This window comes from Patagioenas fasciata, chromosome 11 (assembly GCF_037038585.1).
Source record: "Patagioenas fasciata isolate bPatFas1 chromosome 11, bPatFas1.hap1, whole genome shotgun sequence".
Classification (NCBI taxonomy): domain Eukaryota; kingdom Metazoa; phylum Chordata; class Aves; order Columbiformes; family Columbidae; genus Patagioenas; species Patagioenas fasciata.
In genome coordinates, this window is record NC_092530.1 from 16,814,245 (window position 1) to 16,840,484 (window position 26,240).

At 39.1% G+C, this 26,240-nt stretch overlaps 1 protein-coding gene across 2 annotated transcripts in view; it reads right to left on the bottom strand.

Annotated features, from left to right (window-relative positions):
- DACH2 (dachshund family transcription factor 2) overlaps nucleotides 1-26,240 on the bottom strand; it is a 253,762-nt gene that overhangs the window by 128,360 nt on the left and 99,162 nt on the right. For both annotated transcript variants that reach the window (XM_065846925.2, XM_065846924.2), the window contains exon 2: nucleotides 402-517. In XM_065846925.2, coding sequence (XP_065702997.1) covers nucleotides 402-517 — 116 coding nt within the window. The remainder of the gene's footprint in view (nucleotides 1-401; nucleotides 518-26,240) is intronic.

Here is a 26,240-nt window from a genome sequence, read left to right on the forward strand (position 1 = left end):
GATGTTACAATACAATACGCATTAGCCACGCTGTTCATATCCCACGAGAACTAAAATACACATGCATTCGGAAGGATGAGATGCATGCTACAGGGCTCTCTGAGACAATAGTTCATTTTCTCAGGTTTTTTTTTTTTTTTTCTTTTACTAAAATAACACATTTAATGGAATTTCCTGTAAGGAAATTACAATTAATAAAGAACTAAATTACAAATCCATTAGATTTCAGTCACTGCAGCAACAAAGCAGACTTTTCATGAACACTCAAAAAATCCAATAATGTAACCTCTGGTAAAGCCTGAAAAAGCCCTGAAGGACAAGGCAGTTAGATCAATATTAGTTTATTTTAACTGCTGTGCAGTATGAAGAGATGAGGCTGATCATCTGATGGATTTTATTACCTGTCGGAGAGATAAGTCCTGGTGATAAGAGGCCTGGAACTCCATGGGGCAGCAGACGCGCATTTTCTTGGATCGCAACTCCTAGTGAACGCTTGGGGGGTCTTCCTGGTCGTGAGCTGATAAAATAAGAGGATAAATGAAAATGCATTTTCTTTTTGAAATATTTGCTTATTACACATGGTATTGATTTGTGTAAAATACATGTACCATCAATGATACACAAAAATATATTTAAAATTCTTGCTTAGGAAGAAAGAAAAATAAGGTGATTAAACATACAGGAATTGTACAGGTTTCAAATGTACTAACAACAAACTGCCAAACAGCACTGATAATGAACAAAATAACCAGCTCAAAGTCACATAAATTACTAGAAAGCTCCCATGACCTGGCAGGGGTCTCAGCAGAAACTGCTGCCTGTGCCACCCGCCTGCACCACAGCAAACCAACTGTTGTGCTGCCTAAAGATGAGAAGCAGAAACCTGGAGTGCAACACAATCTTAAACCTCGCCTTGTGAGCCGTGGCAGATAACCGCCTGCTTCTGAAGATGCAGCAATAATTTAACACTGACTTTTTCCCAAAACTGACAGCTTTACAGATTTGCTGGTGTTTTTCATTATTACAGGTAGGTTAGCCAAAGAATGTTAGCCTAAGCTGTCAAAAACCTCACCATCCCTTGACCAGCTTAAAAATTATGATTGTGGTTTTTAATTCAAAATGTTAAAGGTCTGTTTACAGACCTATTAAATTTAACTATTGTTTTCAACTACCACATTTATCCCTTACATCATTGTGTGTACATGTAATCATTCTACACAGCTGTCATCATATTACAGAGATTTGCAGACCAAAAAAACATTTGAATCAAATCTTTCCCAAGTCAGTTAATAAAAAGACAACCTGTTCATGTTTGGAAAAGTATCACTGCTTCTCTTTGGTCAAAAGAAATCTCACTCTGTCGAATAATACAGCTTTTGACAAAATATAGCAAAACGTACAAAATAACTAAGCTGCCACAATGAATGAGGCTGGAATAGAAAGCATTTCCAAAATGACTTCAAGTTCACAAACAAATTTCAGTTAAACCTCACTCTATCAGCTCAGAGAAGGAAAGCCCTCCATCAATGTGAGACAAACTCTGCGTTTCAATGAAGACAACTTCCCGCAACCCTACACAGAGGTACCATTAACCTGTTCATTTTTCACAGTCTGCTAGTGTTATTTTGTTTTACTGTACATCAAAGTAGCACAAAATCATTTTTTTGGTTTATTATTTTATCTCTATAAAACTATTCCTCCCTCTTTTTAGCTTTGGCTCTATCCATTTTGTATTTCATTTTATTCAGTACTTTTTCCATTTTTCTTAGTTTATGCTTTGTTTATCATACCATGATGGCTACGTAGTAAAGCCTACTACAAGAGCCCAGACTCACTAGGCTGTAATAAAGTAAACCTAAAATAAGAGTACTTGAGTTTGACAGGAAGGTAGATACACACATGCATTCTCAATTAACATCACCTGCTGAAATCATCCACTGCACAAGAACCTTGTCTAACAGACAGTACTGGGCTGGTACGTGGGGGTTTTATACAAAAAAGAATCGTTGCTGTCTGGAATTCCAGAAGTCAGTGCGTGCACACATGCACGTGTCAGTGCTCAGTTGGCACTTACTGTCTCTGAAAAAAATTACAAAACAGCTAAAATTAGCAGCTTTCTGTAACGGAAACGCTCAATCGACAAAACTACAAGACTCTCTCCTCAAGCTCAAATACTAACAAATCTTTTGCATAAAACTCCGTATGTTGATAGTAATCTAAGAAAAACATTGTAAAAATTAAACAAAGCATTTTAAAAGATTTTATGAAGAGACATTTTATTTATTCTTTGAGATTTCAGGGGGGGAGGAGGAGAGACAATTGAGTTCCCCTCCTGGTTATGCAGTTTTTGCAGGGACAACAGTTTATGTCGGTGACAGTTGACCCTGCGCAGACAATCACAGCCCATGGGTCTACCAGATCAGAAAGAACCGTTCGGGTCTTCAGCACCATGTTCTGTAGTTTACGTGTGAACACCGTTAATCCTATTCGCCTGGTTCTAGTACTACAGAAATCATAAGGCAAGTAGAACCATCATTTGCGGAGAGTAAGACATCATTTCTTATTATGTAACTATTAGCATACAGATATTAACTTTATTTAACACTATTTCTCCTAATCTTTTGTCGCCCTGCTCTTTCACTTCATTTTCTTTCACCTTTTCCTTTATCTCATTCAAGAAAGCTGTATATTCAAGGAGGCAGAATGATCTTTCCCCCATTGATAACAAAGGAAGCATAAACAGGAATGTTCAGCTTCAAACCATTTTATACGTTTTTTTGAGGTTCTAAAACCTCTACCTAAGTTTTATACTTGCCATTAACAGCACTTTGTGAATGGAAAATGACTCAATTCTGAATGAGATGTTACTTCAGGTAGAAACTGCCAGTTTATAGATATCTTTTAAAAACACTTTTAAGTAAAAGAGTTATGGTCACAAGTGAAGACCATGGTGACTAAAACACATGTACAATACCATTTCTCGTGAATAAAATTAGTAAACTTACACTTTTTACTAAATAAATGTAAATAAATTGGCCAGCCTAAACTCCATACCGATTAAAATTCTGTTAGTACCTCTCAAAACCAACACCAAGTAGCCCTCGGGTCATCAATGACTTGAAAGTGAAGATGATGGGAGGTTTTGTTTTTTTAGCTGTGGTCACACTATGGTTACACAGCCATTCCTGTCACCCCCTCCACCCCATCCCCACAAAGTCACTAATGCTGAAAGAGGAAAATGAACTAACCCTGAATGTTGTTCATTTTTGCATTTTGTTTGGCATTAAATTTGTCAGAGACTAAATCACATTTTAAGCAGTACATTTGACAGTTAAAATTAATGTAGTAAAATGTTGAGAAATCATTAATTAATGTCTGTTTTTCCTTGATTTTCCACTCCTATCGAGAGCTAATTTTATTATTTTTCCTCTCCAAGTTCTATATATTCCCTAGACATCCCACGGATTTTTAACTTGCATCAAAATATAGAATAAGGTTATTTTGGTGGTTTTGTTAAAATTCCTGATCAGCTCCATCTTTTATATCTCTATTTTATGCTCATTTTAGACAACGCTGTTATAGGAAAATCAGCAAATTCACCCACACTTTGTAAAACGTAATTAATCAGTGGAAATATACACCGCCTCACTGTTGATGTATGATAGTGCTCTACTTTAGTGCTTTAAAATATAAGAGATTTACTAGAATCAGAAGTGAATTTGCATATTAATCAAGACAAATAAACATGTGGTGATTTAACTAGGAAACTGTTATTTGGATGACAATTTAATCAGCACAGGTTGAAAGGTCCATCACTGCAGCATCCTGTTTCTGCTAAAATATTGATTGCGTTACTGATTTCAGTAATGCTTTATTTTACAGGGCACAAATAACCATGTAATTACTCTTTAATTGAATGGTAATTGCTTGCTGGCAATTATTTGTTAAGTTTTGGAGTTTAATTACCAGGTTATTTGTGTTCTGTGAAATAAAATGTTATGTATTAGTAGCCGAAAATATTTTCTGTATGAATGGTCTGTCAAAGCTAGGAAAGTAAGTTATGACGGTATAAGTTTGACAAATAACACTATAACGCTAAAACTATTATTAAAAGGATCAGACGAATCTTTGAATGCTTTCCCTTTATGAAATTAACATTAGATGTAACATTTGTAAGATAAATGGAGGAATCCTGTACCACAGAAGCATGATTTCCTCTGGGGTCTAGTCCACCATTTAGCATAATTTATCCTGATGTTTTGCTTTTCATTCTCCGGGCTTCTTTAGAGGAACTGAAATAGTATCCTGTCCTCTGGAGAGCAAAGAATAAACCAAGTAGAAATATATTTCAACAGTACTTCATATTTCTGCAACTGAAGTGGATTACCACCAGCACATTATCTTAGCAGCCTATAAACTTCGTAGGCTTGGCAGTTTGCTAGATAACAAGGGAAAGCATTATGTCTTGCAGTGTCAATGAGATATGACACATTCTGTGATATATTTATTCCAAGTTGTGATAGATGAGGTAACCGATACTTTGATCGTTAAGATTTGAATTTTACTTCTACACTTCTCATTTTTGTCATCAACTATTTATGAATTGGCAATAGACAGTCTAGCAAGGATTGCTGATTTTTTTTTCAAAAGATATCCAGTTAATAAATTAATTATTGATTCCATGAGGCTTGAGCTGTTTGGTATAAAAATATGCTAGACTTGTGATTTAGGAAGCTCTCATATGTATCACAGATTTCTTCAATAGCAACATATTTTATTAGGTTTAAAGGAGAAATAGAGAAGTCCTCTATGACGCGCTGTGTAAATTGCTCTGATAATAGTGGCAGTAACTGGTGCAAGTACTTTGAAGTTAAAAAACAAACAAACAAATCTTAATTGCTTTCCAGAAACTGGAACAGGAACCCCAAATTAAAATTATGTTGTCCTCAAATATCCTGAAAATACATGCTAGTGATTGTGCAAGGTACTCTTCAAAGTCTTTACCAATAAACATCTTGATAATTTGAGTTAAAGTTATTCCCTTTTATTACCCTAAGATTTTTAGTTGTAGCATGGATTTAAAATAATCTCCTTGCTTTGGCATTTATTACAACATTTCAAAGATGCCAATGGTAGTTAAACTCTACTTGACCTCTCAGTGTTTAAGAAGAGAAGCAAACTCTGACCTCGCAGCAACCTGATTCTGTCTCCTCTCTGCGCTGGCAAACTGATCACTTGTCTAACCATTGCAGGACACTGGATCACCAGCCACATCAAAGGCAACAAGAGCCAATTCAGCAGGAGGAAAAAAGTCATCCATGCAAAATGGGCAATTAACATTAATCATACATGAAGTTGTTTGAGCTGATAAGTAGAACCTGGTCCCTATGGCAACTCTCATAGAACACGAGGAGAGCCACAGCTCATCAGCCACTGGCTTGGCTCCCTTCTCACCGCAGCCGACAGAGGCGACTGTGGAGAAAAGCTCCGACACTCCAAAAGAAAACCTTCCCACCCAGTTCTCCAGGGTTTTTCAGCAAGGAAGGTCCTCAACACCAGCCCCAGTTAAAATGTCCGTGCAAGTTTGTTCCCAAAGCATCACAAATCTGAACTTTTTTCTGTCGTTATTAATTGTTATTCCTGTTAGGAAAAAAGATTCCTGAATTGTTCAGAGCTAGGACTAAAGAGGAACTGATTAACTTCAAGAACGGAAAGTGGCACATTATCATTGTGTTCTTCCTAAAAATCATGGATTAGTGAAAGCCCAATACAGATCTGAATAATATCACATGCATTATCAAGAGCTAGGGTGGTTAGTTCAGAAACGCCCCCATCAACATAAGCTGTGTAGGCAGCAATGACAGTGAGCGCACAGTCCCACCGCTGAACCCATCTATGTGGCCCCTCTGCACCCCTTGTCACAGGGTTTCCAGGAGGCCCTGCTCACTATTGCGGTCACCTCCACCTGCAGCCCAAATCTGGTCACTCATACAGATGCCTGAGAATACAACACAGCAGAAATAAACCAAACACCACACATCCAGCTGGGTACTGGTTTTTGTTAAATACACCAATTCCACAGTTATCCCAGTGCTTTATAACAATGGACATGACAGAAGCCATCAGCCTCCAGAGTATGGGGCAACAGCACAATTCAAGAGCAGAAGCAGCAGCGTTTGTGGTGTCAGTATTGCTAGGTTCACTCATGGAATCATTTTGTTTGGAAGAGATCCTTAAGATCGAGTCCAACCATAACCTAAATCTAGCATTAAACCATGTCCCTAAGAGCCTCAGAATCATAAACTTGAAATAGGCCTCTGAAGGTCACCTGCTCTTTCTGCCTCTGCTCCAGGGCAGGATCAAACACACTCAGATCATTCCTGACAAACCTGCCTCTGGAACCACGTCGTAACAGAGACTTCACAGCATCCCTGGGTAACCCCACACCGCTGCTGGGGCTTGTCTTCCGCCAGAACGCTCTGGGGGGAGAGGGAACCTGACAGCTGATCTAGTTCTCCTCCCTTTAATTTAAGAGAGGTACCTTTCGCCAGCTACTCAGCAGACATGGAAAGCAACTTAAAATTTCCTGCTTCACAGACACTCTCTGTAGTTTTTGAAAACTCATCATAGTTTGTCTTTGTGAGACTTTCATACATACAGATTGAGTTTACAGACTCAGTGTTTATATCTATGATATTCAAACTCCCTGAAGATGTGCTACAAAAAGCAAAGGTACACACCTTATCCCCAGATTACAGGTAGAAATAGTGTAACTTGATGCTCTCTAGTTTTTTCTTGCTCTGCATATGTCCTTATCGAACTGAACCCTGTTTAAGACAAGCTTTTCAATTTTGTCAAGATCATTTCACATCCTAATGCCATTCTCCAGTGTGTGTGAAATGCCTGCCAGCTTGGCATGGTCTTCAAGTTTCATAAGCATTTTATCTCTTTCTCTCTTTTTTTTTTTTCCCATCAACCACACAAGGACTGAAGTCCCTGATCCAACCTGAAAGCAGCTCCCATACTCAGGATGTGCTTCCCGTTCAATCTGAACTAATGGTAACCATCGCTCAGCACGATGTTCCAGCATGTTTGTTTGTAAACTTTCATTTTCATGTGGACATTTTTCTAGTTTGCGTAACACAATGTCATGTGACACTTCATTAAAAAAGAGGCTGGGCTTCCCTAAATTTCTGCATACATAAGCAGAAGTTGGCTGCCCTGGACAACAAGCAAGAGAGTCAGACAAGTCAAGTCCCTTGACACTGCACATTCCTCAAGTGGCCACCCGAAGATCTCCTGGGAAGCAGAGCAACCCTCTCTTCTGACACGCCAACACATCTGTATATTGATTTTCTAGATGCCAGCTATGTCTTGTACCTCCTGGGAGCAAGTCAGAGAACGCCGCCTGTCTGGGCAGAGGAGACGTGATGCATTGTGCTTTATTCTCCCCTTTTTAACCCACAGCAAATTCTTAGTTTCCGCATTTTCCACAACTGAGTCCAACTGTATCTCCAATTATTAATATCAGTGTTGACATCTTCTTGATAAAGATACACTAACTTTTTTCTTTGTCAAAGCAAGGTGGGTGATGGAACAGACAATTTAAGGGTTGACTACTCACCTGACAGAATGTATAACTGTGAAGCTATTTTATACTTCATTTACTTGACCTAGTTAGCATACTCATAACCCTAAGTGTTCACAAGTCATGACCCTGAAATCACAAGAATAAATAAAATTCTAATGCCTTTAAAGTTCCATTTTGGACATTTTTATTTGGTTTTTAATCCTGTAATCTTTAATTTTCTAAAAAAATCACACTTCTAAGCTTTTCTGCTCTAGAAAGGGCCAGGAGAGACTGAAGAGAGAGGTGATGGGTTTTTTTTTCCAAAGCTTCACAACTGCAAGCTGAGATTCTCTAATTAGTTGATATGTAAACTTAGATGCTTCTAAAAAAATAAACCCAACAAGCACAAAGAATGATGAGAAGTACAGAAGTCTCTTTCTGCAGTAATGGTGATTGAGAGCACTAGGAGTTATCTATGGCTCTTAGTCTGGCGACTGTATGAGACTGCATAAAGGGGTCTGCAGGTGCTACAACAGATGTAAACACAAAACTTTCATTTTATTTAAATAAGAAGAAATGTGGGTCTGATTCATTTAAACAGCCTCAATACAGCTATCTGGAAAAAAATACTGAGGCAGTATAGAGAAATACAGAATTATTTAATTTACAGTAAAATTCAGTTTTTCCAAAACATCTTTGTCTCACTACATCTTGAAGCACTTTACCTCATTTTAAAAAAGTTAACAAATTCAGGACTACTTGTTTTTAACAGTGTAAAAAGATAGTGTAGAATTGAAATGAGCTTCTTATGAATGTGTTATACAGATATATTAAAAAGTCCTGCTAGAGTATTATCTTAAAAAACTAAGATTGTGTGTCAATACCAGGTAATATTCTTTGTAAAAATATTACAGCTTTATCCCCACTAAGGTCTACAGGACCTGTTGGTTATTTACTGTTTAGGTTATTTATTTAAAACTTGAGCTTGAGTCTACAGTTAGAAAAATTACCTGAATTTGGAGTTTTCAAATGTTACCATATCACAGTATCACAGTATGTTTGGGATTGGAAGGGACCTCAAAAGATCATCCAGTCCAATCCCCCTGCTGGAGCAGGAACGCCTAGGTGAGGTCGCACAGGAATGTGTCCAGGTGGGTTTTGAATGTCTCCAGGGAAGGAGACTCCACAACCTCCCTGGGTAACCTGTTCCAGTGCTCTGTTACCCTCACTGAGAAGAAGTTCTTTCTCAAATTTAAGTGGAACCTCTTGTGTTCCAGCTTGATCCCATTGCCCCTTGTCCTATCATTGTTTGCCACTGAGAAGAGCCTGACTCCATCCTCGTGGCACTCACCCTTTATATATTTATAAACATTAATAAGGTCACCCCTCAGTCTCCTCTTCTCCAAACTAAAGACACCCAGCTCCCTCAGCCTTTCTTCATAAGGGAGATGCTCCACTCCCTTAATCATCTTTGTTGCCCTACGCTGGACCCTCTCCAGCAGTTCCCTGTCCTTCTTGAACTGAAGGGCCAATATTCCAGATGGGGTCTCACCAGGGCGGAGTAGAGGGGAAGGAGGACCTCTCTCGATCTACTGACCACCCCCCTTGTAATACACCCAAGGATGCCATTAGCCTTCCTGGCCACAAGGGCACAGTGCTGGCTCATGGTCATCCTGTTGTCCACCAGGACCCCCAGGTCACTTTCCCCTACACTGCTCTCTAATAGGTCATGCCCCAACCTATACTGGAACTTGGGATTGTTCCTGCCCAGATGCAGGACTCTACACTTTCCCTTGTTAAATTCCATCAGGTTATCCCCCGCCCAACTCTCCAGCCTGTCCAGGTCCCGCTGGATGGTAGCACAGCCTTCTGGCGTGTCAGCCACTCCTCCCAGCTTAGTGTCATCAGCAAACTTGCCGATAGTACACTCAATTCCCTCGTCTAAATCATTAATGAATATATTGAATAATATTGGCCCCAGTACTGACCCCTGAGGCACTCCACTAGATACTGGCCTCCAACTGGACTCTGCACCATTGACCACCACTCTCTGGCTTCTCTCTTTAAGCCAGTTTGCAACCCACCTCACTACTCTATTGTCTAGACTACACCTCCTCAATTTAGCTGTGAGGATGCTGTGGGAGACTGTGTCAAAGGCTTTACTGAAGTCAAGGTAGACCACATCCACCGCTCTGCCATCATCCATCCATAGTCTAGTTGCAACAGACAGCAAGTGATAGGCTCCTATTTAAGAAAGTTTAACTGCCTGTTTCTGAAGTCAGACATTTCAAAATCAGTTTCAAACCAAAAAAGGATTTTTCGTTCATTGAGACTTAAAACTTTAACTTACTTTTCCTGAATTACTTATAAAAGTACCTGCAGACACACAAGTCCCTCAACATTCCTGCTGTTAAGTTTTTCCTGTCAAATAACACTTGTCACAGGAAAAAGGTGAATAAATCACCAGATTTCAGAATTGTGGTGATTCACAGCTGTAGACAAGATGAAAGGCCTGTCTATGTAACACACTGCACCAGCTCAATCCAAGAGTATGTCAGTAATGAAATTGAAAGTGTGACTATAGCACATGTAGTATAAGCACACTAATCTAATATAACTACATTAAATTAGTAACTGTAGCAGTGAAGACACAGTGGCATGGATACAATACAGTTAATTTGGCAACTTGAGATCATATCCAGTGGGATAAAGTTCCTGCTGCTCAGTCTTTACTCCTGTTGTTACCCGCTCCACCTAGATTAAACCTCACGGGGGGGAAACTGTCAGTGCTGGAATATTGCCACTAACTACATCCCCAGAACCACAAATTTAAATTGCAGATTTGTTGTCAAAACAATGCTCACCCAAGATGTCCAGCTAAACCAAATGCGAATGTGCCAGAGATGTTGCCAAGTATATAATGAGCCTTGCAAACTTCGGCTCAGCTACTCAGTTCTACTTGGACTTTGCATCCAGTGAAATCTGTGAACCACTGGAGATACTATAGGCAATATTATCAAGCAATTTGCATTCTGGCTATTTTTTAATTTCATAAAATATCTGACTACTCAGTATGTAGAAGACACTTGTGACGTTGTTAGGATTGTTCCATCTGTATACGGAAGCTCAGCCCTGATGTCAATAGATGTCAAGGTTGGCTATTGCGTCAGCATGGGAACAAACGCAGCTCCACTCCAACCAGCCTGCAGCTGATGTTGGCAGAGACGCAGAATAAAGATTGTTACATGGGCAAGCCCTTACTGGTTTGTCATCCAGCCACGGAAAGTGTCAGTAACTTTCAGTAAGCCTCAAATCCAGCATACAGAAATCGCACAGGACCACACAGGTCTCCAGTACCCATGTGTCTGTTTGGAGTCTGATGGGTGCCTTTCCCTGACTGACAGCTCAACTCCTGGGCTGTCAGCGGGCTCTGCCCTGGGTGGGAGGACGTTGCTCAGCCCGCCCATCACTCTTTGAAGCCACATGTCCCAAAACCAAGACTATGGGACTGAATCATGGACTGCCTCTTTGGATAAGGAACGTGCAAGGACCATGTGGTGACAATGAACAGTCTCAATCCCGTCTACAGGGAAAGCACTTGATAAGAAAATTATCTGTATGAAATCTTCAGGATTTGTCCCAAAGGAAAAAGAAAAAAAAAAAAGTATTGAACTGAAAATTGAATGAGAAAAGGCAGGAGGAAACTCACTTTCATTAATATAGCTGAACATCACCTATATTGCAGCCTACAGTCCTAGTGCAAAAGATATGCCATTACACTGAACAGCTATAAGTCTGCATTCTTCTGAGTTAATTTAGCACCATTTTTTTCAAGCACTACTTTATAGTTTCCACATACATACTTCTAGAAATATTTGCATGGATATTTTCCAAGCAGGGAATCACCATCTATTTCCAATACTCATGGTATGTCATATGTGTCTGAATTACATTACATCCTTACAAGTTTTGCTTTTGACCTGCATCTGAGTTCGATGCCAATTTAGGGGAACATTATTACAAAGAAAGGTTTTTGAAATAATGCTGTTTTCCACTGAGCTGTATCTCAATAAGATTCAATCCAATGAAACTAGTAAAAAATGTGACGGTTTAAGCCTATTATCTATGGACAGAAACCTAATAGCAAGCACTTGATGTATTTACAACACCGAGTATCACATAACCCACATGAGACGATAGCTAATTCCACAGCAGTGGTGTATTGTAGCGTGGTGGTACAATATTTTCATAGCAAGTCAACTTTGATGCAATGGGAAACTACTCTTGCTTTAACTCTGTTTAATCTCCGCATTACAAGTTTCAGTGTTTTCAGAGTTTTGCAAAGACTCTTCACAGTTAGAAAACAGAAATCCATCTTTCAAAGAATAATAAATACAAGAACACAGAAACAGCCCTCTATACATCACCCTTTGCGCCTATGCCCACGTTGAAAGGAAGAATTGTTCACGGCAATCAAAAGGAGCCTCTATGATTAGGTGATTGTATCCAGAAGGAAACATCTGAGGGTCAAGCCCCACAACATGGAAAACACCCTTTAGTGAACTGGTGGTCCTGGAACAGCACGAAATGTCACAGGCGGTATAAGTTCTTCACCTTCCCAGGTCTGTGACTGTTAGTGTTTAATTTGCTAGGGATGGAGGTATACAAGGGTATGATTTCTACTGCAAATTTACAATGGAAAAAGTATTTTTAAACAACAAAACACAAACCTTTAGGACCATGGAAATATGAAAAGGCAGAAGCAAAATTTTCCAGATTCAGGCTCATACTTTCCAGGTAAACTAGAGCAGAGCTGTGGGAGAGCCATCTACTTTTCATTTTAAAGACCTTTAGTGATGCATTACTCACTATGTACTTTCTTTCCCCCACCCCCTCAATAATCTTGCAATCATCTTTTTGCTACTATTTAAAAAATAAATAAAAATAAAAAAATCATCAACTTCCATTGCTGGTATTATCAAGTTTCTTTTTCAACCCACTGGATATTTTCTTGCCTTCTCCCCCTGCTTTGAAGAGGACACTCAACAGAAATTTTCTCCACACACATGGAGTTACAGACTGAACAAACAACAACTTAATATTTTTGGCAGTAAATAAAAGATAATGCTTCTGAGGTTTTTCATTACGTATTGGGCTTATGTGGCCAGGGCTGCCCTGAGATGGACACAGCTGGTTCCAACCAGTTCCAGCCGGTTCTGCCCAGGTCCCCAGTGGGCCCTCCACAGGGCACAGCCAAGCCCATCGCAATATGGAATAAAAGGGCAGTTTTTGTGAGGAGTAGGAGGGTATTTAAGAAGCGCTGTGATGGTCGGTGGGTTTGACCTCAGGAACTCTCCTGACCTCAGAGATTTTGGCTTTAGTACTAGGCTCAGGAACAGACCCTAAAGCCTAACAAAGCGCCTGGGAAGTTAAAACCACTCCGAAAGAGATCAGGGATCTCGCCCTCCAAGGTGATGTTGAATCTGCCCAAACCGTGATTAAAATGATATGCTAATAAACTTCATTTGCATCTGAGGTGAAACCTTGGTCCATTTGTATTGTTTATGTCAATACGGCCACATGGTTCTTGAAAAAGGTCAGAATTTTCTGGAAGCATCCCATGAGGACTGTCACCACCATGAACAGCTTCATGGGACCACAGCAGGGGTTGAAGCTGGAGGCAGACAGGAGCATGTTGACAGACAAGAGATTTAGAATTGAATTTTTCTCTCTGTTACCTCCTATAAAACCAGTCTAGTAGTATCAATTATGTTAAGCAAAATTTACCGTTCAGCAGTGTTAGAAACTTGCCGTATTTTGTGCATGCATAAACACACACAGACACGCAAACTTTACCTGATTAAAAGCCTTTATAATAGCAGGTGATTGAAATGATTGTGTAAACAACCCACACTGTGCTCTTTGATACTGAACTGGAGCAAGCTCAGAGTTGATGGTACAAGAAGGAGCAGGGATTCAATAAGGACACCAGTTTCATGATATCTAATCCCTCTCCCCACTGCCGTGGGTCTCACTCCCCCCCATGCGACTTCAGCATCACTCTTTGCCTTCTTGGCAATACTCCCCCTGCTTCACCAGTAATACCAACCCTTTCCATCCTTTCTCTCCCAGGTGGTCTAAGGTATCCATGTGAGGATAATTATTCTCAGCTCATAGTTAGCTTCAAATACTGTTTTTTAAATATCTGACTTGAAGAACCTTTCTAGCAACAGCTACACGCACAAACCTTTCTCACCACAGTTACAATCAGCTTGCCATCAACAGGGAAACACAATGTTTATTTGTAAATGCATTTTTTTTTAAAATCATCTAGACTCTGTCATGTATGATGAGGAAAAACTGCAAGACAGAAAATACAGAAAAAGCCAAAATCAGTTGAGGGTACTGAAAACTGGCATGAGTTATTCTAAAGTTCAGGGATTTCCTGAAATAAAGTATCTCCTAGAGCAGATACAACGGTTTATCAGACAAGTCATACCTGCTGTCGATTTCTCTGTAAGATGTCCTTTTAGACTGAAAACTCAGACTCTCCAAAAAAAATGTGTTATGTGTTAACTTCCTACTATCCACTTCTGCTTCCCTCAGCTCGAACAATCAACATTTAACTTGGCTTCCAGAAGACAGAGAAAATGTAAAACGTGCGATTGTGTAATTACCATCTTGCTATAGACAAATAGTCTTTCCACCGACTTCAGCCTCATAGTGGTCATACGTCATATGCACAACTTGCTGCTCCTTAGTAAAGATTTCTGTTTAAAGCTGTTGAAAAAGACTAAAAGAACTCAAGTGAAGGAGTGTTTGTAACCAGATTTCCTGAAGATAAATGAAAGACATACGTTTCCATGGCTGCCAGCCTACTACATTTTGCAAGCATAAATATTTACCTAGGACTAGGGGGTGGGGAAATCAGGAAGAAAACCTCCATCTAGACCCCTCAAAGTTTAAACACTGTAACACAGAGGTCATCATTTATAAATAGAAATAGAGAACACATCTTTTCTCTGTATATTTCTATCATGCTTTTCATCCACTCCATATGCCTTCTATTATTACCATTCTTATACCAGAAAATAATTTCTATGTCACTTGCTCACACTGTATGCATTAATTTTCTTTAGGCTTTCTTGTGGTTATTGATTTCCTGCTTTGTTGAAGTGGCTTTGTTTCTTTCTCAGCAGGCTATCCATTTTAAAACAACAGTAGTTCAACAAATAAAAAAATTATATTCTAAAATTAAATTAATTTTATCTTAATTTATTTTTATCTGAGTTAAATGAAAGTGACACATTTCCCCTAAAAAAAAAAGGAAATACTTAATGCCTCCCAGCATGCAAAGCACACCCAGTAACATTTTTCTTCTCTAATAAGACATATTTATTTTTGTGATTGGAAACATAAAAGAAAAAGTAAAGTATAAATAAAGCCTCTTTTGTATTCTGATGTTGTAATCACTGCTGTGGCCAGTGTTTTAACATCAACAAAAGAGGATTATCTGGTCCAGAGCCAAATTCATTTAAGTCCTATCATGCTACAGTCAAAATCATTAAAATAATCTTTTGTTTTTCTTTCAGTGCAAGTGGGATCATGCTCTAACACTACAACCATCTATCCTGCTAAGCACAGTAAGTTTGCTGTCCTCGTCCACTCGACCAGTCCAAGATACACAGATTTTATACAACAACGAAGAGGCAGATGAATACAACTGGTATTTAATCAACTGCCAAACCAAGGAAAAAGGTGGCTTTGCAGGTGACAGTTCTGACATAAGCGACATCTTGTTTGGATGCCCTCTGTTTGGCCAGTGCCACTTCCAGGGTTCTGAGCCTTGTTTTCACCCTTGATCTTCCAACATCGCTCATTAACTAACACGAGCGAACTACAGAAGAAAAGTGGGAAGCATGCAGACACTATAGTAAGATAGAATTCTTGTCAGGTTTCTTGCTAAAAGCATATTACCAAGTGCCAGTTATTAAGGCGCCAAAAGCTCCTCTCGATTTTCTTTCTCCCTGATCTATAACAGACCCTCCTCTGTGAAAGGCAGGAATCTGCTGTTCTAGCATCATCTTCCTTATCATCACACCTTTAAAGAAAACCCTTGCGTACTACTGCTCATGCACGAGAATTATTTTCAAAAGCCATGGGCTTTAAATTCTTTATCCACTTATTGAAGACAAAATTATAAACCACCTCCCACATTGAATAAATCATTCTGTTTAGGGAGAGACGTTTTCCTGAAGGACTCACGGACTACGTTGTCAAACAGCATATCCAGAATTTTCCAACGCAAAAGCAAAGAGACAGCTCAGCGCCTCTAAGGACTCTCAATTCTCCACTGTCAGTATGTGGCCTTTACAGTCAGATTATTTGCAGAAGAGTGAAGAATCTGACTTCAAACTACTCCCAGTGTTGCAGGAGGCTTAACTGACTGGGTATAAAATGACGATCTTTTGGCACAGAAACATCTGATAATGAAGCTGCACATAGCAAGTAAGTTCATTAGAATGAGAATTTTTCTGACAAACACACACTGAAGAAAACAGACACATTCGCTCTGTATCTCTCCAGCGTGACAGATGACAGCAATATCTGCTAGATATTTACCACCTTTTGAAACTGTCAACAATCCCCAAACCTAAGTAGTGATCAACACAGCTGTGTCATTTATCCTTGCAGCAAATAAATAACAGTAATAATAATCGAACACATAGCAATTTCATCTGTAGAGCTCAAAGTATTTTCTAGAGATCAGTGTCATTATAGACAAAGAAATATAGATCTACAAGGCGATCACCCTGAACTGTAGGTAGATGTTGTAATCCTGAATCCCCAGTGTTTGCCAGGCCCAGCCATGAAATCCAACCGATGCTGGTTACGATCCCAGGAGCTCGCTATGACGCTGGGTCCCTCACACAGCCCAAATCCATCTGCAAAGATTGGTACTTTCGCAAACATTCACAGACGGGAAAAGTGCAATGTCCAGGGAGCAGCCTCTTATACCACTGTTAGTAACTGGTGCTGAGTTTACAAAACCCTACACAGGGAAAAAACAAACAAACAAAAAAGTATAAGTATGCAGACTATATCTAAAAAGGAAATAGATTTTGCAAAGGTTTGCAGGATATAGGAAATTAAAAGAAAAGAAAAAATGTTTTCATTCAGTTTCCTGTTTAGATGTTATGGATAGATTTGACTTCAAATAGATGAGCCACACAGAAGTTCAGTTTATAAGGGTCAGATGGTAACAGTTTCTGTTTAATCCTTGATTTACATTAACTTACAGGAAAATTAATGATTTTAAACAGGCATCAAAGTGAAGCTGGCTTTTGCATTTCTCTAGCTCTGCTTGTGGAACAATTGTTTCCTTTATCTGTCTTCCAGAGAGTTAGTGATCGTGTTTAACTTAAACTAATCATTTAGCCTTCAGGCACAGCACGTTAGGAGTTGGTTTGATGAACATTAGCCCCTTAAGAGTGCAAACTCCTTGACAGCTCTCTTAGATTCTTGCGCTTACCTGAGCATTTCACAAAACCACTCTTCCCAACTGCACACATTATAATTTACACATTAAACCAGCAGGTTTTCACCTCAGGACCGTTGCCAAGAATAATCTTTCAAAACTCCCTTATCTTTTTGTAAGAACGTAATTATAACTGTGCAATTAACAGGCAAAGAAAGGTCTTAAGAAAACTCTTAGAGTAATATTGCCTATTTTAGTGCCTCAAGCAGATGGTGGTTTAAATAAGGTAATTTAAAGAAAATAAATAAAAGCCACATTTTCAAGTGTGGGATGATATGTCAAGTGTAAAATTTGAGATATTAAAGTGAGAGTGCCACAGGTCTGTTTAACCACCACAAGTGCTTTTTACTTTTTTGTATTGCTGTTGGACAGACAAAGGAGTTGAAAACATCATTACTGATATGCATCAGTACAAAAGCATGGAGAGACCATATGTAAGAAGAAATATTTGTTGCATTTTTTTCCATGAACAGAGCCCATCCAGTGACTGATTTTCCCCAAGGATGAATAATATGCTCATTTTTGTCCTTTTGTTACAACTTGAATTTGTACAGTCTAATCCCGGAATCTTTTCCTCTAAAAATACAGGTGCTTCCCTTTTACTAATTAAACATGAGTACTGTGTAATTGTTGACATTCTCAAATTGGTGTAATCACCTTGGACTAAACGGCTGACAGAATTTCCAGCTTAGCTTTATTCCAGATAACATTAAGATATTTTTAAAGCTGTAGAGGAATTACATAAGAAGCCTGCCATTCGAAAAAGAACCAGCTGCATTATTTCACAGTCAGGCCACAGCACTATAAAATATTTGCTTGGAACTAACTAAGGAGAATTGTTAAACACATCACACAATAAACTGACTGATTTGACAATAAAATCAACTGCTTAACTTGATTCCACAGTGATGGGCACCTGGACTGCTCTTGTTCACATAATCTAATGTGTCCCACTATTGTCAATTTCTATAATTTTAGATATACTTCTCTCCTTGAAATATAAGAGGTTTGGGTTTGTTTGGTTTTGCAGGTTTTTTGGTTGGTTGGTTGGTTTTGATGCGTTTTTGTGTGTTTGTTTGTTTTTAAATAAATTCACTTACGCTCCTTACACCACCACCACGATTATGTAGGGGTTTAGTTAGCATTTCCTTACATAATAACTTACAAAATTTACTGAAGCTGGAAAGTATTCTTCATTGCCAAGAGACATTTGGATTGTCTTTTAAAGCCTCTATTACAGAGACTCTTAAATAACTACAAACAGAAACATTCACCCTGCACCGCAACTGAAATCAGGAGGGGGCGGCTTCAATCCCCTATCAACCACACATAAAAACACAACCACCACCCTCGTGCAAAAAGTCACAGCTGGAGTAGAATTGCTTCTAAATAGTATTTTTAACTAATAATTTTCCCTTTTATTAAAAACAAACAAGCAAAACCTGAGTTCAGCAATGCAATTAGTTTCCAGGCCAACGTGTTCTTTTCCCTTAATTTTAAGAATAGCTTTGATTGAAAAAATACTTTAAAGGGGTCCAGATAGGGCAGCACGAAAATCTGTTCTATGTTAGTGTCCAGTCTAGGTAAGTCTGGGTAATTACCAACCTGGAGAAATAACTTCTGCTTCTGATAAATAGTTAAACAACTATGAAAAGAATGATCTCAGGCTGATGACAGCACACAGTTGCATTGCCATTAGGCAGAATAAAACTCTTTCAGAAAAGAGACTTGCAGAATTAATTGACACATGGGAAAAAAAGAAGATACAATACATTCAGACTGTAACTTAAAAAGAAAAGTCAACTACTATAGAGTGCCTTGTTCTAATAGAAGATTAGTATAGATGTGAGCACTTATGGACTGAAACAGAGTGAACGATGGAATGGAGAGGAGCTACCTTGAAGATTCAGCAATAAATTGATTTGGCTCTAACTCAATCTTATATCTCCAAAAACATCCTAAAAGGAAAGCAGAAAAGTTTAAACGAAACCTCACAGAAGAGATGGCTTTGATAGGAAAAGGGAAACACTACGAAAACCTCCACTGAGATCAGAAGGAGTAAAAGCAGCTTAAAGAGTAATTCATTTTTTTAAAGAAGAAAAATTAATGAAGTGTGAAAAATAATGAAAATGTAGCTCTCAAAAAGAGAGGCAACATCTGTAACGTTAATACGCTGAGACACATGTAGGTGTTATAAAAGACTGCCAATGAGGCAGATGTGATAAAACAAGGAAAACATCCAACTTTGTGCTGGGCCTCGTGCCTGGAAGCATCATGTCAGAAAAGGAAGAAATTGCCCCAACTCCTCAGGTCCCGTACGGCTGTACCTGGAACTGCCTGTGTATTTCTACGCAACCTAATTACAAGAAAGATATTACCAAGCTAGAGGGAATTAAAAATACAGCGGTCAAAATGATTAAGTCATAAGAATGAGCTGATTTAAAACGAAAGATTAAGATTTCCACTACTGTATTCTGTGTGGTAAAGAGCAGATGGGAAAAGAATGTTCAAAATAAAACATTACATCCAAGCAGATCTTGGCATGTTTTTCACTGCTGCAATGGCACTGTAGAGCTCAACAAGTAACATTTTAAAATCACAAATGGTACAAAGGCACAGAACACCCCAAACCCCTGCAGGCCACCCCGGGCGAGTTAAATGACCGGGTTAAGGGTTCGCTGCCCTGATAATACAACTTGGAAAAACAGCCTTTACAGAGGTCTCAGCACTCCTCGCTTCTGGTCATTACTCCACAACACCAAACAAGTATTTTAGAACATGTACAGTGTAGAGATTTGCACCGGACACGCTATTTTGTAATGAGAGATTTTTCTGAGAGCAGCAATGATGCTACAACACCTTCCATGTTCTCCTTCACCATTGCTCACTGCTGCTTCTTAGCTTGAATTGTTCAGCTTTTCCTTAAACAAATATTAACAACAGATGAAATTCTTTAGCTAACTGAAAAGGTTCTTTTCCAGTGACACTTAAAAGACCACAGTTATTCTAAAGCGCTATTCTACCATGACTAACTTTCATTAAAATAAGTGCAAAGTACATAACTTGATTCTTGTTCAAATACATTAGAAGTCATTTCTTTTCAAATCACACAAAATCTTGGATAGAATTCTGCTTAGGTTGCACTGTTGTAATCTCAAAGGAAAATTCATTGCAAGTCCAGTTTTTTGCATGAAATCTCAAAGTTTGGTGCTTGGTAAGCATGTTCTTATTGTGTTTATTTACTTATTGATTTTTATTGGCATTGGATGTAGTGTGGTGGACACCAATTATAACTTTACAGCCAAAAAATACACAATCAATGACTGATGCGCACATTAAAGGCCAGAAAATTTTTACCATGTATTTTTAACGTTTGCATTTTAAGTAAAGCCATTCAGACCTATCACACTGTACAGGAGCCTAAAATTTGTATTGATTATCAGGCTTCAACAGAGTTTCACAAAGCAGCAGCCCCTTATGCGAACTGATTCCAAACTAAGATGACATTGGACGAAATTAAAAATGAGAGCATCAACACAAAGTTGTTCAAAAAAAAGCGATAGCTTTTTCTATATTTGAATCTCACCTTTAACAGTTATATATTTATACATTTACATTTTCTGTGACTACCCTTCCTGTGGTTTAGGATTATTTTTAACTTGACTTTTTCAATCTTAGGTTTCAAAACAGCTCTTGATCTTGAGCAACATAAAACCAAAAAAGTCTGGAAAGAAATGGAATTCAGCACCATGCTCTTATCTATACAACTATTTTTATGGGAATTTTTAAGTTTTAAAAACAAGCATAATTACAGGAAACATTAATCTAATAGGAACAGGTCAACATAATTAAATAATGCAGTAATAAAATATCTAGCTAACGTTATCCATCAGTGTTCAAATGTAGCAGATTTAGTGATGTACAGAAAAGAGTTTGCCTTAGATATTCCCTCCAGTTCCTGCCATTTAAGGGAGATGTTATGAAATACAGAAGGCCCCAAAGGGTGCAAGCAGAGGCAGGGTGGGAGGGGAGAAAAGAAAAAAACATGAAAACTACAACAAAGCACTGTCTAAAAATAATAATGATTTTAAAAAAGCGAAAACCATTTAAACTGAAGGGTTGCAACACTTGATGAGATTATTTCTCAATCCCTTGGTAACTCCTTCCAAGTGCAGTTCTGGTCCCTATCACGGTGATGGTTTCCATCAGCAACTTTTTGAAAAGGACACATCTCTATTTGATACCACAAGTGTTTTCCTGTTGAACCACAGAAATTTCTCTCACTGTCTACAGTCTTATTTCAATAAATTTCTAGTCCTTAGTCTCTACAAGAAAAAGCAGCATATCTAGAGATTTTGTTTACTTTTTGATGATATTGTAATTACAGCAACTCTAAGTTTGTTCTTTCACGTGTTACCACGGTTTATGCAACAGCCAACACTTTCAGATACTAAGCTCTAATACTGATAACTAAACATCTTTCCAACCGCCATGCACAAAGCACAGGAACTAAATGAAAACAGTTGACCAAAGGCTGCAATTAAGCACTTCCACCCAAAACTGAAAAATGCTTGTGTATTGTAACAAATTTAAAAGAGGGACCTATTTTGCAATTGCATTGTATTAGGAGTAAAAATTAAGATAGCTAAAAATAAAGTTGTTTTCATCTGGAAAGAAGGTAGGGCATCATCATATAGATGACAGCATAAGGGGCACGAGAATTACTGAATATGTTTAAATTCTTTGCTAAACTAAGGTAAAAATTAATACCTACTATATTTCAAATTAATTTCCTATTTCTTTTTTTGAGTGTTTCTAGATAACAAACAGGCAACTTTTATTTGAATTTCAAAAGTGTGATGATGCTCAAGAAATTTCTCTGCTGTCAACTGCCATAATTTCATGTCCTGCACACAAACACCCCCTGGCCGTCCCGGGCCCCCAGCAGGAACCTGTCAGCCCTGCCCTCCACAATGCTGGGGGTCTCACCAGCACAACGTGCTCAATAGCATTTGCAATGCTTAATTCTCAAATCTATCAGGGTACCATGAAAAACAAATCATCTAAAAAAAACTGCTTACAACATGTCTATCATAACTACTTAGATTTTCAACTGGTTTGAGTAGTGTTTCAGGACACTATTCTACACATTCATTGTGATATTTGTTATTTACCACAGCTTTCCCTGTTTAAGTGAAAGGTCTTTATGAAGAGGTAACATACCGCTTCTTTCTCTGTACCATTTTAGACAGCTGATCAAGCTAGAAGGAGTAGTTATTTTGCTTGGCTTAATTGCATCTCTTTAAAGAGAATTTTAAGACTATGGCACTACTCAGGTTGAACTACAACTTTTATACATATTTAAATTCCACACAAAAATCTCTTGTTGTGTTCTTACATCTTCTTCCCACCATATTGGTTTTGCGTCTTCAAGACTGATAATCTCAGCCCAGTAAAACACCAAAAGCTGTATTGAACTAACGATGACTCCAGTTCAACTTCAGGGACTGCTGGTGCCGTTTGCGGGACCAGGGCAGGATAATCTGTCCCTGCCAGGACCAGGGGCCATCAGGCAGCTGCTTTTTACACCCCTGCACCTCCCCATGCCCTACTCATGCAGAAAATGTCCTGCAGCTGCTGTAGCCGGGCTGAGGCAGCCACGTGGGGATTCACCTCTACCTGCCCTCATCAAAACAATCAATTCATCGCATTGGGGTAACCACTTAATAATGATAACCATTAAAATGCAAATACTTGGTTTTTAGAAGTTTAAGGAACTTCCTGAACGTGAAATATTAAACATTTATATTGGCTTTAACTTGGACACTTACTCATTTTAAATATAAAGGGACAAGCGAACTACTTGCGCTAATTATTTCAATTCAAACAAGTGTCATGGCACTTTTATTTGATTATCATTATCCCTAAAATACACACATAGATACATATAGCTTCTGTTCAATGACAATTCATTAGAAAAATGGTAAATAATATGTTTAAAATTAGGATTTTGTCCCCTCCTAAATTCTCAAAAAGACAGCAGCCAAAAAACTGGGTACGTCAGGGTGCCTTTGAAGATATTTAATTAAAATCTAATCCCACATTCTTAAAGGCTCACATAAATTAAGCTGTCATTCAGGAGATTTATGCATTCACATTTGCATATTACATACAATTCATCAATTACTTGTGTTGGAAAGCGAGGCCTTTCTCAGGGAGCAGAGCTGCCAACAGGCGCGCGGAGACGCGGCAGCTGCACCCGCTGGTACCGCGGGAAAGCCACCTCCAGATGGTGTGAACCTTCTTGGGCATCACCCACCTTCTTCTGCATCACCCACCTTCTTCTGTGCCACTACAGCCCCAAACGAGCCCACAGGTACCCCCCTCGAATGTCGTGGATTCTTTTCAGCTCGATCTGGCCACTGAAGATGAACATTCTGAGGAGCCTTCAAGCAACCAGATCAGAGAGTCAATATTCTTCAAAGCACGGAAGGAAGCTTCACAGAACACCCACTGAGTCACCCAGCTCTGCTGGAAGAAGCCAAGCGCTTTCTCATGGATTTTTCTGAAATAGTAACACACTCAGCCCAGGAAATTTGCCCAGTATTTTTCTATAGCTTTAAAAAATATTCTTAGATAAGCCTGGCTCATATATACAAGTGGAATATTTTTTTAAAAGTGTCATTACTGCTTTCAGCTAATTAGGAAAGTCTTCATAATTGCTTTATCCTCTCCTAGCGGTGCAGGCACGGAGCAGACACACGGAATGCCCCAGAACACACCTGACCTTTCCTGGCCTGGCTGAACCACGTCCCCTCCTCCCTACAGCTGCTTTCTCCTGGGGTTCTCTACATCACAGCCCCACAGCACCTTCCTTATTCAGACACCTGCAGCCACACGGTGACAGGACAGCCAAAGCTTTAATAAAGAATCCCCCCAAGAAACCATGAGAACATGACCTACATGCAAATGAAAGTCTCAGAAACTGCACCAAAAAAATATCAAACTCAATGCTAACTTACCTATCCTGCTTCTCATCAGTTTTATAGTGGTGGGTTTTTTTGGTGTTTTTTTGGTTTTTTGGGTTTTGTTTTTTTTTTTTTTTTTTTTTTTTTTTATTTTTAGGCTTAATCCATGATGACTAAGCATCTATCACCAGGAACAAAGTACCTTATGACCTGAAAACGAATCTGTGAAATGAATTTATTCCTTTCATAAAAGACTTTTTAATAAAAAAAATGACTAAATGTCTGTATTTTTAATGACTTGTCATAATGGTGGGTGAAGTCTCAATAAAACCTCCATTCGTTATTTATTTTGATGGGTCACAGGTTGGTGTTCCTGTGCTATCTGTAGATCGTATAGTCTCTGGACCAAGTTTCCCTCTCAGTCGCTGGGCACTGATTCCCTGCGCATCCACCATCCACAGCTGTGGCTTCTGGTAAGAGCAACAGCAAAATGTAATGCTCCTCCTTTGGCTGTTCTTTCTCCTAGAAATATAGCTTAGTTACCTTGTCTGAATTAAAACGCTGATTTCAAACCCGCCAATGGATGAACTGGCAGGCGGTGTTCTGTGAAGTCCTCACACAGCTGTGGCAACTGAGCACTGACCTGCACCGCTTCTGCCAGCCCTGCCCCAGAGCTTTCAGAGCCAACGCTGATAATTGCACCAAGTAAAATGTGTGAAACTGCTCAACTTCATTAACTGCAGCCTCAACCAGGTCTTACATTCCAATCTCCAAAGGTGAAAGGTTAACGTGATAACCACTTGTTACCCTGTCTTGTTACCAAGCCACTGTTCATCTCACACAGCCACTGAGTTTCTGCTCCATTTATTGTATTCTTATTATGCTATTAAAACAAGCCTATTATTTACGTTCCTCCACCAAATGTTTTATGAAATTGCTTTGAACAGTTTGTTTCCATCTAGCTATTAGCTGCTACTGAAGCAACAGCATAAAATATAAATGCTTAACAAAATTCTTTGAATATCTTATGATTTTTGATAGTTCGTGCAAAAAGAGTCAATGGAGCAAAGGATAAATAGCACAGTTGACGTTAGCATCGACTTCTCCATGGTTCTTTCTGACGGATGAGAAGTGACTCAGTTATCCCACACCCCGGAACCCCCTGCTGGAGAGTTCAGACACACTGAGGCCAACACGGCGCTAGTTGCCATCCATTTATTAACTTGCCTTTAATACCGGAACACTTCAGCACGCTGCCAGCATTCTGCACAGCCTTTACATTCACTCATACAAAGATATTGCTCTTCAACATTTCAAATAACCTATATATTGAGGCATTTGTCTGTTTCAAAGGAGACCCAGAAAAGAAAATGTAGTTACGTCCTTTCCCATAGACTGAGATGCTCCATTTTCATTATTTTGGGTGGTTTAATGTCCGTATTTTTCATTTAGAAGCTAGTTCCTGCCTCCCCAGGAAATCTTTTGACAACTAAAGAATCAATGGGATTGTTAAAAGTACAGGAAAACAACCCCGACACAACTGATCGGGAAAGAGATTCTCAAATTCGCACTTTTCAACAGCCTCGATTTAACTTTCTATCTTTTGTTAACTCTCTTTTAACTTGACTTTTAGGGAAACTACTGGGTGGGAAGGCAAAATAATAGTTACGACATCAGTCAAGGTTAGAAAGATTACACCTCAGAAAAAATAACCTACACATTTCTATAGTACAGCAGTCTGGAGGAAAAAAAAAAAAAGAAAGAGATGTTATACAGAAAATATGGTTTTAAAGTATCCAGTTTAAATAAGCAGTAAACCATGAAATCCCCACACTGTGTCCCAGCGGGAGGCCTGGAGTCCCCTCACTGCCTCAGCGCCCGCGCTGCGTATCGGCACCAACGCGCTTCACGCCGCCATATCATCGCTCTCTTGATTGACTGACACTTGAACAGTGTTTTATAAACAGAATATCTAACAACAACGCTTCTCTCTGGGCGGGGCACTTATCTGCGCTCGTTACGTGAGGACTTGTCACAACAGGGAGCGCACAGTCACTCACACGGTGACAGCAACACCTCCCCTGCCCCTCCAGGCAGCTCCGCTTTCCATAGGATATTCATTCCTATACAGCTCCATGGCTGCATTAGAGCTGCACTTCCCAGA